Raw genomic sequence first — 12899 nt, 5'->3', positions numbered from 1 at the left:
ATCTGTTCGGTTCTGTGTTGATCTTGAATGCTGCCGGATAAGATGACACAAACACACACACACACACACACACACACACACACACACACACACACACACACACACACAGATATCAAAGCACATCTCATGAACTTCACATTTCATCAATCACATCTGCTGCACACCTGCTTAATGAATGTGTCTTTCTTTCCTCAGATGTGTTTCTGAATAATTCCCTTTATCTCTCTGTGTTTTATTCTGGATGTGAAGATGATATCCAGAAGCTTTCTGAAGAGCACAAAGCCAACATGAGTGAAACATACAAACATATTTGTCAAGACAGAAGAAACCAGTACTCAATGTTATTACAAAATTAACATCTTAAGTTCTAGTTTCTAACACAAGTTAAAAGTGTTGTGTATGACTGCAAATATCCTATAATATGATATAAAGAAAACTACAAAGTTTTAATCATGTATTACATTTCAAGTAAGAGATCCAGGATCTCATTGTGCTGCTACAGAATGAGATGAAAACAACAGAAACAGAACAGAAAACCCTCAGCACAATGGCTTTAGTTTATATTTACTGGATCTTTTTACCCATCTTTCATTATATACATTAAAAACAATTAAAATAAAGAAATTATGCTAGTTAAAATCTATTTAGTTTTATGCATTTGACAAATATCAATACAGAAATACAGAAACCTGCAGTGTGTGAGACAATGACGCCCTCTTGTGGACAAACACATGCAGATATTTTCAACTCATTTAATTGTAATTTTTTTTAATGTTTACATTTAGCTTTAGTGTGTCTGTTAAATGAACTGATTTAATAAAACAACTTTACATTAAGTGTGTTTTAGCCAAAGTTAAAGAAATGACATGCAAACAAATCTTCTGTATCGTATGTTTTTACTGTAGCTTTATAATACATCTAAAAGAACAAGCTCAACTGGAGTTTATTTTAAACATCTGTTTATTGCATCTGTGATCTTTAAAAACCTTTCACTTTCAGTCAAATCAACACAAGATTTCCATGAGGTCACAAACACTCATCTGTAGAGAATAAACCTGACACAGTGTGTCACTGAATAAATGTGAAGTGCTTTTCTCTTCAGTTCTTATAGATCACAGACAACATCACAGCTTGACAACATTCATGAGATCCTCCCATTAGATCCAGTGACCATTAGTGTTTCAATCTTCTGAAACAAACACGTTGATCTCTTTCATTCACTCAGGATCTGTTGTTATCTGTGTGTGTATTATAACTCTCTCACATGATCCTTCTGAGCAGGACCGAAACTCTCATAATAAAGAGATGAAACATTCACTCAAATGCTGTATATTCTGAGTGATGAATGAAGAAATGTTGAGACTGTTGTGTTGTGAGAAAGGCATGATGGCAAATGTGTTACATAAACAGACACTGTAGGTTACATAATGACATTCAGAGGTTTTTATCAAATGTTTGAACTCTTTGCTTTCTTCATCACTTCTGTGCTGGTCGACTGTATAATAGTGACCCTGAATTTAATCCAGCCATGCAATTCAAAACAGAACAGCTGGTGGTGTAGTCCATCTGAATCAGTAAAGAAAGCTGGTTAACCAAATGAGTAAAAAAGGACAGAAAACACATGTAGGTGAACAGAGAAGTCAAGCAGAAGTTTTGATTTAATGTTCTGATGAAAGTCAACTAGAACGACATCCACTGAATCACCCAAACAATGAAAGACAAATATAAGATGTGTTTATTTTACTGTAGTTTGACAGACATTGAGATGTTTGACGGCAGATTCTCATCTGTTATATTTGATATCAGAAGCATCTAACAGAAAAATCATAAAGATAATTTACAGATGAAGAGTGAATAAACATTATACATACAGCATCACTGGAGGATCAGATTCTGGCACATTGTCCTTTTGTGTCCACACAACTCTTGAGTTTCATTCATTCATTACATACATCATGATTAAGAAGTTAAACATTACGTCTATTTCTGATTATGTTTAGTGACCTCAAACATTTATCTTCAGTATGCATCTCATCCTGAACCAAGACATCACGTCCCAGCTCTTCAGCGCATGTGTGTGTTATATCTTAATGAATGATAAGTTCACCTGGTTGATGGAAAAACAAACCATTTGCTGTTATGTTGAGTCATGACCAGAATATCATAGATACGTGAAGCTCTGACTCTGGGTCAGTAAGTAACTAACTAACAGTCATCCACAACACCCTAGCAACCACTCAGAGCACATTAGACCTGATAACCACCCACCCGAGAGATCTGCTGAGGTAAGGTTATACAAGTGCACTTATATACAAAAATGACCCGTGGTTTTACTACAGTTAAAACAAAAAAACATGGTTACTGTAGTAAAACTATGGTAACCACAAAATATCCATGGTTTTGACAACCGTGGTTTTCAAAAACTATAGTTAACCATGGTTAGTGTAGTAAAATACACCAACGTGGTTACTACACTTTTACCACCATAAAACCATGGTTCATTTTGTTAAGGGTAGTCAAACTTTTTGAAATGAAATTGTAATGTAACTCACTTAACATTTACATTTATGCATTTGGCAGACACTTTTATCCAAAGTGCACTGAAAAGAATACATCTATTATCAGTATGTGTGTTTCCTGGGTTAAACCCATGACCTACACAGGAACATAGTATACTAGTTACTGTATGTAGTGTGATGTAGGCCAATGGGGGACAGGGGGCACCTCAGTCTAAGGGGTTTTGTCTTGTGTTCTGTTTGGTTTGTTGTTTAGCTCTTTTCTTTTGAAGTCATGTTTCTGGTCTTTTATTTTGATATCATGCCATTTCTCATTTCACCATTCACTTCCTGTTTGTATTGTATAAAGCCTGTTCAGTCACCATGTCCCGTTGCGAAGTACTGTCAGTATAACCTGCTTCACTAAGCGTTCAAGCCATTGTCTTGTTTCAATGTTTTGGATTGTGACCTCTGCCTGTATTTTGGATTATGATTGTGGATTAACCTTTTATGGATGTGTTTGCCTGCCTACGTGGAATATCTTTAATAAAACCTCCTTGCATTTGGATTCTCTTGCTTTGTGTAAGCAGCCTTTGCTTTGTTATACTCAGTCATAACCTGTGAGACTCAAACTGGTGACTCTTAGTTAACAAGCCTGACTCTCTAACCATTAAGCGCTGACTGCCCGAACGATTGATACAGCACAGAACAGTAAAACACAGAAAACACAATTATTCATGACATAAAAACACAGATACATGTTCATAAACTGGAAACAACTGATTCAACCTGTTAACTTTAACAAAGTTGATCTTTAAAAGTACATTAAGACTCTTTACTGAACCCTAACTAACATTTCTATTATATATATTTTATAACTATTACATCAGTTTCTGTCATTTTAATCAATCAGGACAACATATTTGAGGCATTTTGTGCTTAATTTATAGTTTATCACTTTTTTATCTCAAACTGTGTCAATATCAAAAACAAGTTTAGTTTAAACTGCTGTGATGAGAGAAAGGAGAAAATAATCTGAAATATTGTCATGAAAGTAACAACTGTAGTAGTTTTATTCAGTAATCTAATTGAGAGTTTTTCTGGTTTCTTGAGATGAATTATGATGGGAAGAATCATCTGATGAAATAAAGAACTGGAGATTATATTTAATAAATCATCCTAACTGTAGACAAGACTTCATAAACAGACAGAAATAAGAGACACATAATAATAAAGCCTTAAATACTTCATACTCTGTTTGAAAGAACTTTTTTAACAGCATTCATCAACTCGATTCATTAGCAGACATTAAGAATTATCTGAATGTAGTATTATTAATGTTAAATCAACCAAAGACCTGCAATGAAAAGAGCAGCATGGTAATTTTCCTTATTTATAATTGGTGGGGGTGTTAGTGAGACCCTGTGGTATAGTGATGGAGACATAAAGCACCGTCCTTCAGATGAGACGTTAAACCAAGATCCTTACTCTCTGTGGTCATTAAAAAGAGTCGGGGTGTGCCGTGCCCCATTATCCTGGCCAAACTTGCCCATTGGCCTACTAATCATCCCCTCATACACTGATTGGCTACATCACTCAATCTCCTCTCCACTAATAAGCTGCTGTGTGGTGGGCGTTCTGATGCAATATGGCTGCCGTCGTATCATTCAGGTGGATGCTGCACATTGGTGGTGGTTGAGAAGATTCCCCTTTCACATGTAAAGAGCTTTGAGTGCTGCAGAAATGTCCTGTATGTAATGAATTCTTTTGATTTGATATTATTATAATTGTCAGAGAATAAAACAACTCATTCGACTGTAAATGAAACACAGCATTAATGCATCTAAAAAGAGATCAGCCATAAAAGAGATGTAATTGATTTATCTTTAATTCAATTAGCCTAAAATACACTTTCTGCTAACATGTCATGATATTTCAAATCTATTTTCATTGACATTACGTTTCAGACAGTACCATTGTGCTAATGGATGGATTGAAGTCAAAAACATTACATCTCTAAACAAGACATACTCTAGAAAAAGCAAGAAACAAACCGACAGCATACACAGGAACATTTCTGAGGAACAACGCAAACATTCCAGTCAACATTTCAAATGAGATATTGCTGTGCAAGTCTTTTGTTAAAAATCATTCATGATGTGGTGCTTAAAAAAAGTGCAAGTAGATGAGAATAAAAAACATGCCGCTCAGACAGCCAATCTTCACAGATAAATATTTGACTACGGGAAGTATTTGAATCTAGTAGAGCATAGCTGTGCTATCATGCTTACCATCAGAGTCGCTCAGGTTTTTGCTTTGTAATCCTGGAGGAAACAGCATTAAGAAGGAGTTTTCAACAGTCCAACACAATCTATCACTTCTGATCTACAGATAATGCCTTTAAAACCCATTCAAGTCTTCATACAGATCCACTGAAGTCAATTCTGCTTATATTTCCACACTGTCCATATTCTCTAAAGTTGCATCTGATTGAGAAACCATTAGAAGTTTTTGTTTGTTGGTATATTGCCTGACTACACTGCGATCTGGATCATCAGGTGTGATCTCCTCTCGGTCAGACTGAAGCTCTAAAACCTCAACGGAGCTCGCGCGACTAAACACGGCGTTATCTGTGGACTCGAACGACTCGCCTCCCAGACCCTCCAGTTTGGTGTAACCTCCGCAGCCGCCGAGCCCCTCCAGTCGAGGACAGCTGAGACGTCTGGATCGTATGGCCTGCCGTTCCGTCGGTGTGGACGGACAGATCCCCAGATCGATAGACCTGGAGTAATCGGAGAGCGCGCTCAGAGACACGTGAGATCCGGCGGCCCTGCGGCTCGGTGAGGACGGAGGTAACAGCTGAACCTGTGAGCCCTGCAGGGAGACGACACGAAGAGCTCCCTGTAAACTAGCGCTGCTCCTGTAAACCTCCACTGAGTCCTGCGCACGGGTCGGTGAAGTCTCCACTTTGGCCTTCGTGACGGTCCGAGATGCCACCAGATCCTCCAGACGTCTGCAGATGGCCTCCGCATCCAAACGCTCTCTTTTAACCTCTCCGGTTTTATCCGACCCCCTCCTGTCTGCCATTCCTCGATTGTTGGCTTTCATCATGGGAAGAGTGAAAGCGTTGACGGACGTCGACACGATGGTTCTGGTTTCCCACCTCTTGGGTTCGACCTCGTCGACTTGGTTTTGATCTCTGTAGATGCTGTACACCGTGTCTGTAAAACTCTGCCTTTCCAAAGATGAAACCCGTAAGATGGTGCTAGACGGCCGTCGTGTAGGAATCACGCTACCCACGTCGTGTCTACCCGAGCCCGGAGATGGCCAGGAACTTTTGGCGAGAGGGCCGGCGGAGTACGAAGGGCTCGATTTGGTCTCTTTCGATTGACGGTAGTTCAGGAAACCGTTAATCGGGGCGGATTCCTTGCTCCGCAAACTGTGAATGTCAATGACCGTGGAGTAGATGTCTCTGAGGTTAATGATTTTTGTCTTTTTGTCTCTGTTTTCATGAAGTACGGCATTAGCGCAAATAAACAGGAAGATTCCGATGCCCATAATCAAAGGTCCAAACACTTTCAGTTTGTCTGAATGCAAGTGTTTATTTATAAACGTGGCGAACACTCCAAACTGAGGCGGATCAAAGTCAGCGGTCCCATTGGAGCGATTATAACTTCTCGTGTCTTTGTCTAGGTGATGCCAAGAAGTCTTACTATTGATGGTGACGTTGAGGAATTCTGCTTCTCCGCCATCATAAGTTCTCGGTGTGTTCTTGGCTATCAGCGGTTCTGAGTACAGCGGGTTCTCTTTAGGCCAGTAACCCAACACAGCCATGGAAACGCCAACCAGCAGCACCAGTAAGCCAAAGGCAGCGACCAGTCCAGATACTGAGCATAACTTCAGCTTGCCCTTAACAACGACCACTTCATTCTTCCTCTTTTTCTTTGCTTTCCTCTTGCGTTTATTTTCTGCTCGGTTTTTGGCGTGAAGGGAGTCCTGTCTCCTGGCAGATATCCGCAGTAGACCTCCTGTGGCGATCATGATGATGTTTTATTAATCATCCTAAAACAAAAACACAGAGAAGGTTAGTAACCCAAATCTATAGAGAAACTCACATCATTCATCAACACACACAAATACATAGAGATCTATCACATATATGAATGAATCAAAGATTTAAGATGGTTGAGCACTGTGTCATGTTTTCTGTTATTGATATAATATCTGATCAGATTATATGAAATGATATGACATGATCAGACAGCGTTTTTATCATCAATGTCATCTAAATGTGAGAATTTGTTGAAATTTTTTAGAGCAAACTTAATAATGTGTAATTATTATCATGCAAAAATAATGTTTCAAAATATTTATATATTGCGTATCATAAAGACAAGCGAGCATCACGGTTTTTAACTGAACAACTCTCTCTCTCTCTCTCTCTCTCTCTCTCTCTCTCACACACACATCAGCTGTTATTGACTCTTCTTCATTAGATGACCGCTCCAGAATCTCACTTATCCTGATGAATTCACTCTAAAATCAGGAAGATAAACAAGAGCAGGAAAATCAATGCAAGATCAATAAAAGCTCTGTCTTAAACACAAGATCATAAACATCACTCACACACACACACACACACACACACACACACACACACACACACACACACATGCTTGAAAGTTTCTTCACAGTGATGCCATAGAAGAAACAATCAGCCCAATGTTCTTTAAAGATCAATTTCTTTCTAATCTTGTTATAATCTGATTCTGAAGAACCTTTATCACCACCACATATGGATTTCACCCTTTTGTGAAACAGAAATCTTCTTCTTTAAGATTCTTCTATGGCATCGTGAAGCACCATTATTATTTATTTTATTATTAAAATACAATGTCAAAAGTAGGGCTGGGTATTGACAAGGGCCTCACAATACCATATGCATCACGATACATGGGGCATGATACAATGTATCACGATACGGTACAATACGTTGCAAATTGCAATACTTTTTTTTATCAAAAATGTAAAAAAAATAGAGCTGATTTTTTTTTCTTAAAACCAAAGTGCGTCTACACGTCGGCTTTGAAAGCTGCAGGCATTTTTAAATTTTCTGCCATTTTCCACTCCCGCTAACTTCTAAGACATTGGCCGAATGGTCGTATATGACAGACAACTGGACAGCTTTAAAATTTTGTAAAATTAGTTAGCTGTATTGATATTTTTGCACAGCCCTAGTCAAAAGAAATATTAAAACTGTGCTGCCCTGCAATAAACAACACTACAAAAACATCTGTCTTTACAAACTTCTCTCCAAACACTCCTATAGCTCCTCCCACTTCCTCTTTCAAACAGGAAGTCCCGTCCTAAATGAAGCTAACGGGTGTTGGGCTGCTTAAATCAACAGAAAACACTGAACAGAGAAACACAGACAGACTGTTCAAGAGAGATTCACAGTTACTCTGAGTTTCACACATGGTTGTATTTACTGTACATACACCTCTTGTATCGTATCTAGACTTAATGAAGTGATTTCTGCAGCAGTTTGATTTATGGCACCAATGAAATCAGAGGACAAAAGCAGAGGCAGAAGAGACGCTGGACATTGATTTCATATGAATCAAAAACAGAGATGATTTTGGAAATGACAGTGGGCAAACATAACCCATGTTGATTATGATATCACTGCTGTAAGGATGGAGGTTCAGTCACAGGATTTATTATTTGACCTCTCGGTGATGGGAAAACTACAACTCAGTATTTTTCTCCAGTGTATTGTATCTGATGTCCCACTAGATCTTTATACAAGAAAGAAAATATGAGAAGAAACTTCTCTCGGCCTCTATCTTATGACAAACGTAAGGAATAATTGACGATGGGCATTATACCTTAGGTGATAATGAAGCACGATGTGACGCGGAATTACTTTCAATTCTTCCTCTTATACCACAAACATTGCTCTGGTGTCAACACCTGTGAACATTTCTCAACCAATCGGAATAAAGCATTCAACAGCCCGTGGTATAATGTATCTATAACCTTGACACATGTTATATAATAAAGTACTAGACATCATTCACATCGTCATTCTCATTCAGTATGAATGAGTATGAATCAAACAGATTGTTATCTTCAGTAACAATGACATTTGGATGGTTGTTTGATTACTCTGCTTTAACTCTTTATTTAAAGGTGGTGTGTGTACATTTTAATGGTATCTAGTGGTGAGATTGAGAATTGCAACCAACAGCTCACCCCTCAATTTCAAAACCCATATATATATCTCAGCATATACATGTTGTCTTCTGAGACAACATATGGATAAAATGTGCTCTGTAGAACAGTTTCCGTTTACGGCTATTGTAGAAACATGACGGTGACTTCTATATAAGGAGACCCGTGGTGTATGAAGATAAAAACGACTCAATCTAAAGTAATTTAAAACAAATACAGTTCATTATGTAAGGTCTTTATACATCACTAATAATATAGTAGTTATGTAGATTATATTGCATTTATGTAAAGAGATCTTTACTCAATGCAACTTTAATATTGCACTCATTAACTTGGTTTATTCTTGTTACTGTAAATCGACAACCGGGGTTAAGTTCATACTAGTTGTTTAACTTTAATTAAGTTGTTATGCAATCATATTCACTCAAATAGTCTCAGATGCATACCTGACAATAAAAAGTAAATAGATGGAGAAACACAGAACATATAGAAACCTTCACTAAAGGAAAAGACAACACTATTGGGTTCAATTCTAAATATAGAGTCAACCCGAACCTTTTGCCAGATTTCCTAAAATACCCACACCAAAGAACCCTGGACCTTATTAGACCACCAATGGACATTTACATGAAAGACCCTACAAAGGACACACCCTTCATAGTGAGCAGAATATTCTTAAAGCTTTGCTATTCTAGTGTTGTGGAGATGAGACCACTGAGACATTTTAAATGATATTAAACATGACTATTTCAATTCATCTTTCATGTCGTGTCGGAGAGGAGAGGGGAACAGATGTGGAGGTGTGAGTTTACAACCAGCACTTGTTGGGTTATGCTATGTGCAATCCCTATGGGGGGGCGTCCTTTCGGGCACCTTGGCACTAATCCTGATCCTAACTTAGACACCATTTACCGCTGACCTTTCAGCACACACAGTGAATACACTCAAATTCCCATGACATCACTGAATGACACAGACATTTACAGACACAATAACCGTTCAACATACTTTACATTTATGAGATTAATATAGTAAATATAAAATGCTTCAGTTGTGAAACCGTCTGCAATGCTTTTAATGTGAAGGTCATCTGAAAGAGACTTTAAATGAAGTGTCTAACATTAAGTGATGAATGAAGCATGATGGGGCGGTTTCCTGGACAGGGTTTAGGTTAAGCCAGGACTAGGCCTTTTACAAAAACAAAAACAATCTTGGTGTGCATCTTGACACAAAACAATGGTACTAAGTTATGACTTAAATGATGGCATCTTAAACATGCATTTTAGTCTATGACTAGGATAAGCCCTATCCGGGAAACTGCCTGTAAGACTAATAAAATAAATATATCTTGAGCCCAAAAAATAATCCCATACTGTTTCAGTATCAAGATTAAAGGCCTGTTTCTTAACAATTCAATCCACAAACGCAGTATAAACCACGAGTGCTGACAGATTTACAGAAACAACACTTCTGGCTCAGCTTTATCATTTACAAACATTTGCATATTTTACAAATTCCTGAGTGTTTTAACATCAGAGGATTAACTAAATGAAGCTGTAAACGTATATCAACAGTCCAGATAACAGATGATCCAGCAGTTCGCTGGAGTTCAAAGAAGTGTGTGAGAAAGAGAAACACATTACAGTCACAATGTAAGAATTGAATGAAGGTGAACAGTAACACAAATGACTTGGATGTAAAACTTGAAGCAGAAAGAGTGTTGATTTACACGCTTCATTATCATTCACACAAACATAAAAGCTAATAGAGGTAAAAATGACAAACATTATGATGTGATTTCAATGCTTGCACAAACAAACAATGAAACAAGAAAGAGATTTTATAAAGCAGATGCTGATGACATTTATTCAGGACACAGAATGAACAGTAAACTATATATTTACAAAGCAAGATTTATCTTTATGATGGGCTGTTGGGGGAGATGTGGACCATCCTTTATCTGCTTACACGTTATCATCTCTCTGCGGTGTAAAGTCTCACTAACTAACTATTGGAGTAACTGAACTACTTTCAAAAACAAAACCAGATGATGTCTATAAAGAATCAATTCAGCTTTATTAACATCATCATCACATTGATTTATTCCTGATCCTTTCATAAATCCTACACACTCAAAAATGCTGCGTTATTTTTAAACCAGCGTTGGGTCAAAAAGGGACAAGCCCAACCTGCCTGGTTGTTTTAACTCATTGTTGGGTCAAATCTAAACATTTTCTGGATTCATTTTAACCCAGCTGCTGGGCTCGTCCTTTTTGACCCAATGCTGGTTTGAAAACAACCCAGCATGTTATAGAGTTTATGAAACACACAACACTACTGTTATACATGCTGTCTGCTCAATGACTTCACTAGATGAGGATTCTTACAATAACAGTGTCTGATATATAGTGTAACGCATCTCAATGTGTCAATCATCACTCCAGAAACTCTGAGATTTCTGTTTGGACAGCAAATATATGAAGGCTGATTCTCTCTCTCTCTCTCTCTCTCTCTCTCTCTCTCATTCTCTCTCTCTATCTCACTATGAAGCATTAATGAGTCTAAAAACAGCCGGCAGTGAATGTCTGCATTAATTATACAGATGATTCTTTATAGGATCTTACACAACCATCCACACTCCTATTACAACTCATTCAGCAAACATCGTTCAGGTTATTTCTATTCTATAAGAAGAGCTTACAGACGCGTATATCCATCACAACTACACAATTCAATGATTGACATTACAACGTTTTATCATTTAATGACTGGACATTGTTTAGTTTGTTGTGAGATACTTAAATATATGTACAACTGTTCACTAAAGCGTTTCTCAGCACTGTGATCTTTCAAAGAGAGACAATGAAGCAGCAGTGACCTACAGCTCAACATTAAACACATTATATATGACAAACCTCAGTGTTACTACAAATATACAATATTCACTCAGTTTATAATCAATAATAATCAATAAACAGCATCAGATGTGATCAGATATAAACAACAATCCCATCAGTCATGATATAACACAAACTCATACATTAACCATCTCAATACAGCCATTAAAAGCGTCGACATGTAATGTTGATGTAAGCATTTGATGTATATAACGTTATGTGCAACGTAAAGAGTGTGAAGATGATGTGTTGTTCACACTAACACTCGATTATAAAAACGTATTTTCAATATAAAATAAAATGTATTATGCAATGTGAAACATCAATTGATTTAGATTAGAAAGGCAAACTGAACATAAACTGAGAAACCAGCAGGATTTTTGCGCAGCAAATAACGTGCGTAACAGCTCGTGACAGTCGCTAAATTTAACGAAGCATAAAACACACGAATATCAAAGACGAGCATCTCTATTTACATAAACTCGTTATTTTATCATTCTGCTCAAACATCTGCGCCTCCACCGACACACAGAAATAAACGTGTGAAGAGCTTACCGTGAAATATGACGAATAAATGCGCATTCAGGCGATTAAACGCAAACTTTCTCTCGTCACAATGAAACATTTTCTCGCTGATGCGACGCTTCTTTCAGTCAGAAATATTCCCGCGCCTCCACCGGCGGCTCGCGGCTGCAGAGTTGCGCCTTCTTCAGGTTCGGGTTCGGCTCTCGCTCTTATGGTGATTTTTGGGTGTTGTTGCTATGATACCGCAGCCCGAATCAAGAGGAAATGCTGCAGGATTTGAATAATTACATTTTTAAACTGTTTAACTGGATAAAGGATGCGCACATTAAGACAAACCGAACTGATCTGAGAACAGAGAGAGAGAAAGAATGTGAGAGACAGAAAAATGTGAGAGACTGTGTGAGAAAATGTGTGTGTGTGTGTGTGTGTGTGTGTGTGTGTGTGTGTGTGTGTGTGTGTGTGTGTGTGTGTGTGTGTGTGTGTGTGTGTGTGTGTGTGTGTGTGTGTGTGTGTGTGTGAGAGAGAGAGAGAGAGAGAGAGAGCGCGATGTGATCCGTTCATAGATGAACGAAAACTTTAAAGAAACCGATCAAACAAAAGCATCATGTAACAGAGTAACAGTGAGATTTACTAGCTGGAGGAGGAAAACATCATAATGAGCCATCAAAGATCTATGGGAAAATCTTTTATTTTGGACAGTTTGTTCTTTTTATAAACATAAAACACATAAAACATGAATATGGCAATT

At 37.8% G+C, this 12899-nt stretch overlaps 1 protein-coding gene across 2 annotated transcripts; it reads right to left on the bottom strand.

Annotated features, from left to right (window-relative positions):
• Positions 1-4363: 4363 nt before the first annotated feature.
• Positions 4364-12693, bottom strand: tmem200ca (transmembrane protein 200C, genome duplicate a). 2 transcript variants are annotated; one of them, XM_055182919.2, is made up of 2 exons: positions 12182-12693; positions 4364-6557 (listed from the first exon to the last, which is right to left on the bottom strand). In XM_055182919.2, exon 2 carries the CDS (start codon positions 6534-6536, stop codon positions 4944-4946), a length of 1593 nt encoding a protein of 530 aa, XP_055038894.2. In that variant the 5' UTR covers positions 6537-6557; positions 12182-12693; the 3' UTR covers positions 4364-4943. The 2 variants fall into 2 exon arrangements, with proteins under 2 accessions (XP_055038894.2, XP_073719914.1); XM_073863813.1 differs by lacking the exon at positions 12182-12693 and adding an exon at positions 6963-7042.
• Positions 12694-12899: the final 206 nt, after the last annotated feature.

The sequence above is a fragment of the Misgurnus anguillicaudatus genome, chromosome 25 (genome assembly GCF_027580225.2).
Source record: "Misgurnus anguillicaudatus chromosome 25, ASM2758022v2, whole genome shotgun sequence".
In the NCBI taxonomy this organism is placed as follows: Eukaryota; Metazoa; Chordata; class Actinopteri; order Cypriniformes; family Cobitidae; genus Misgurnus; species Misgurnus anguillicaudatus.
This window is presented reverse-complemented; position numbering and strand designations above follow the sequence as displayed.

What these genes read in the sequence shown, in the direction of transcription:
- tmem200ca (XM_055182919.2), bottom strand. Translation starts at nt 6,536, where the DNA reads ATGATCGCCACAGGAGGTCTACTGCGGATATCTGCCAGGAGACAGGAC.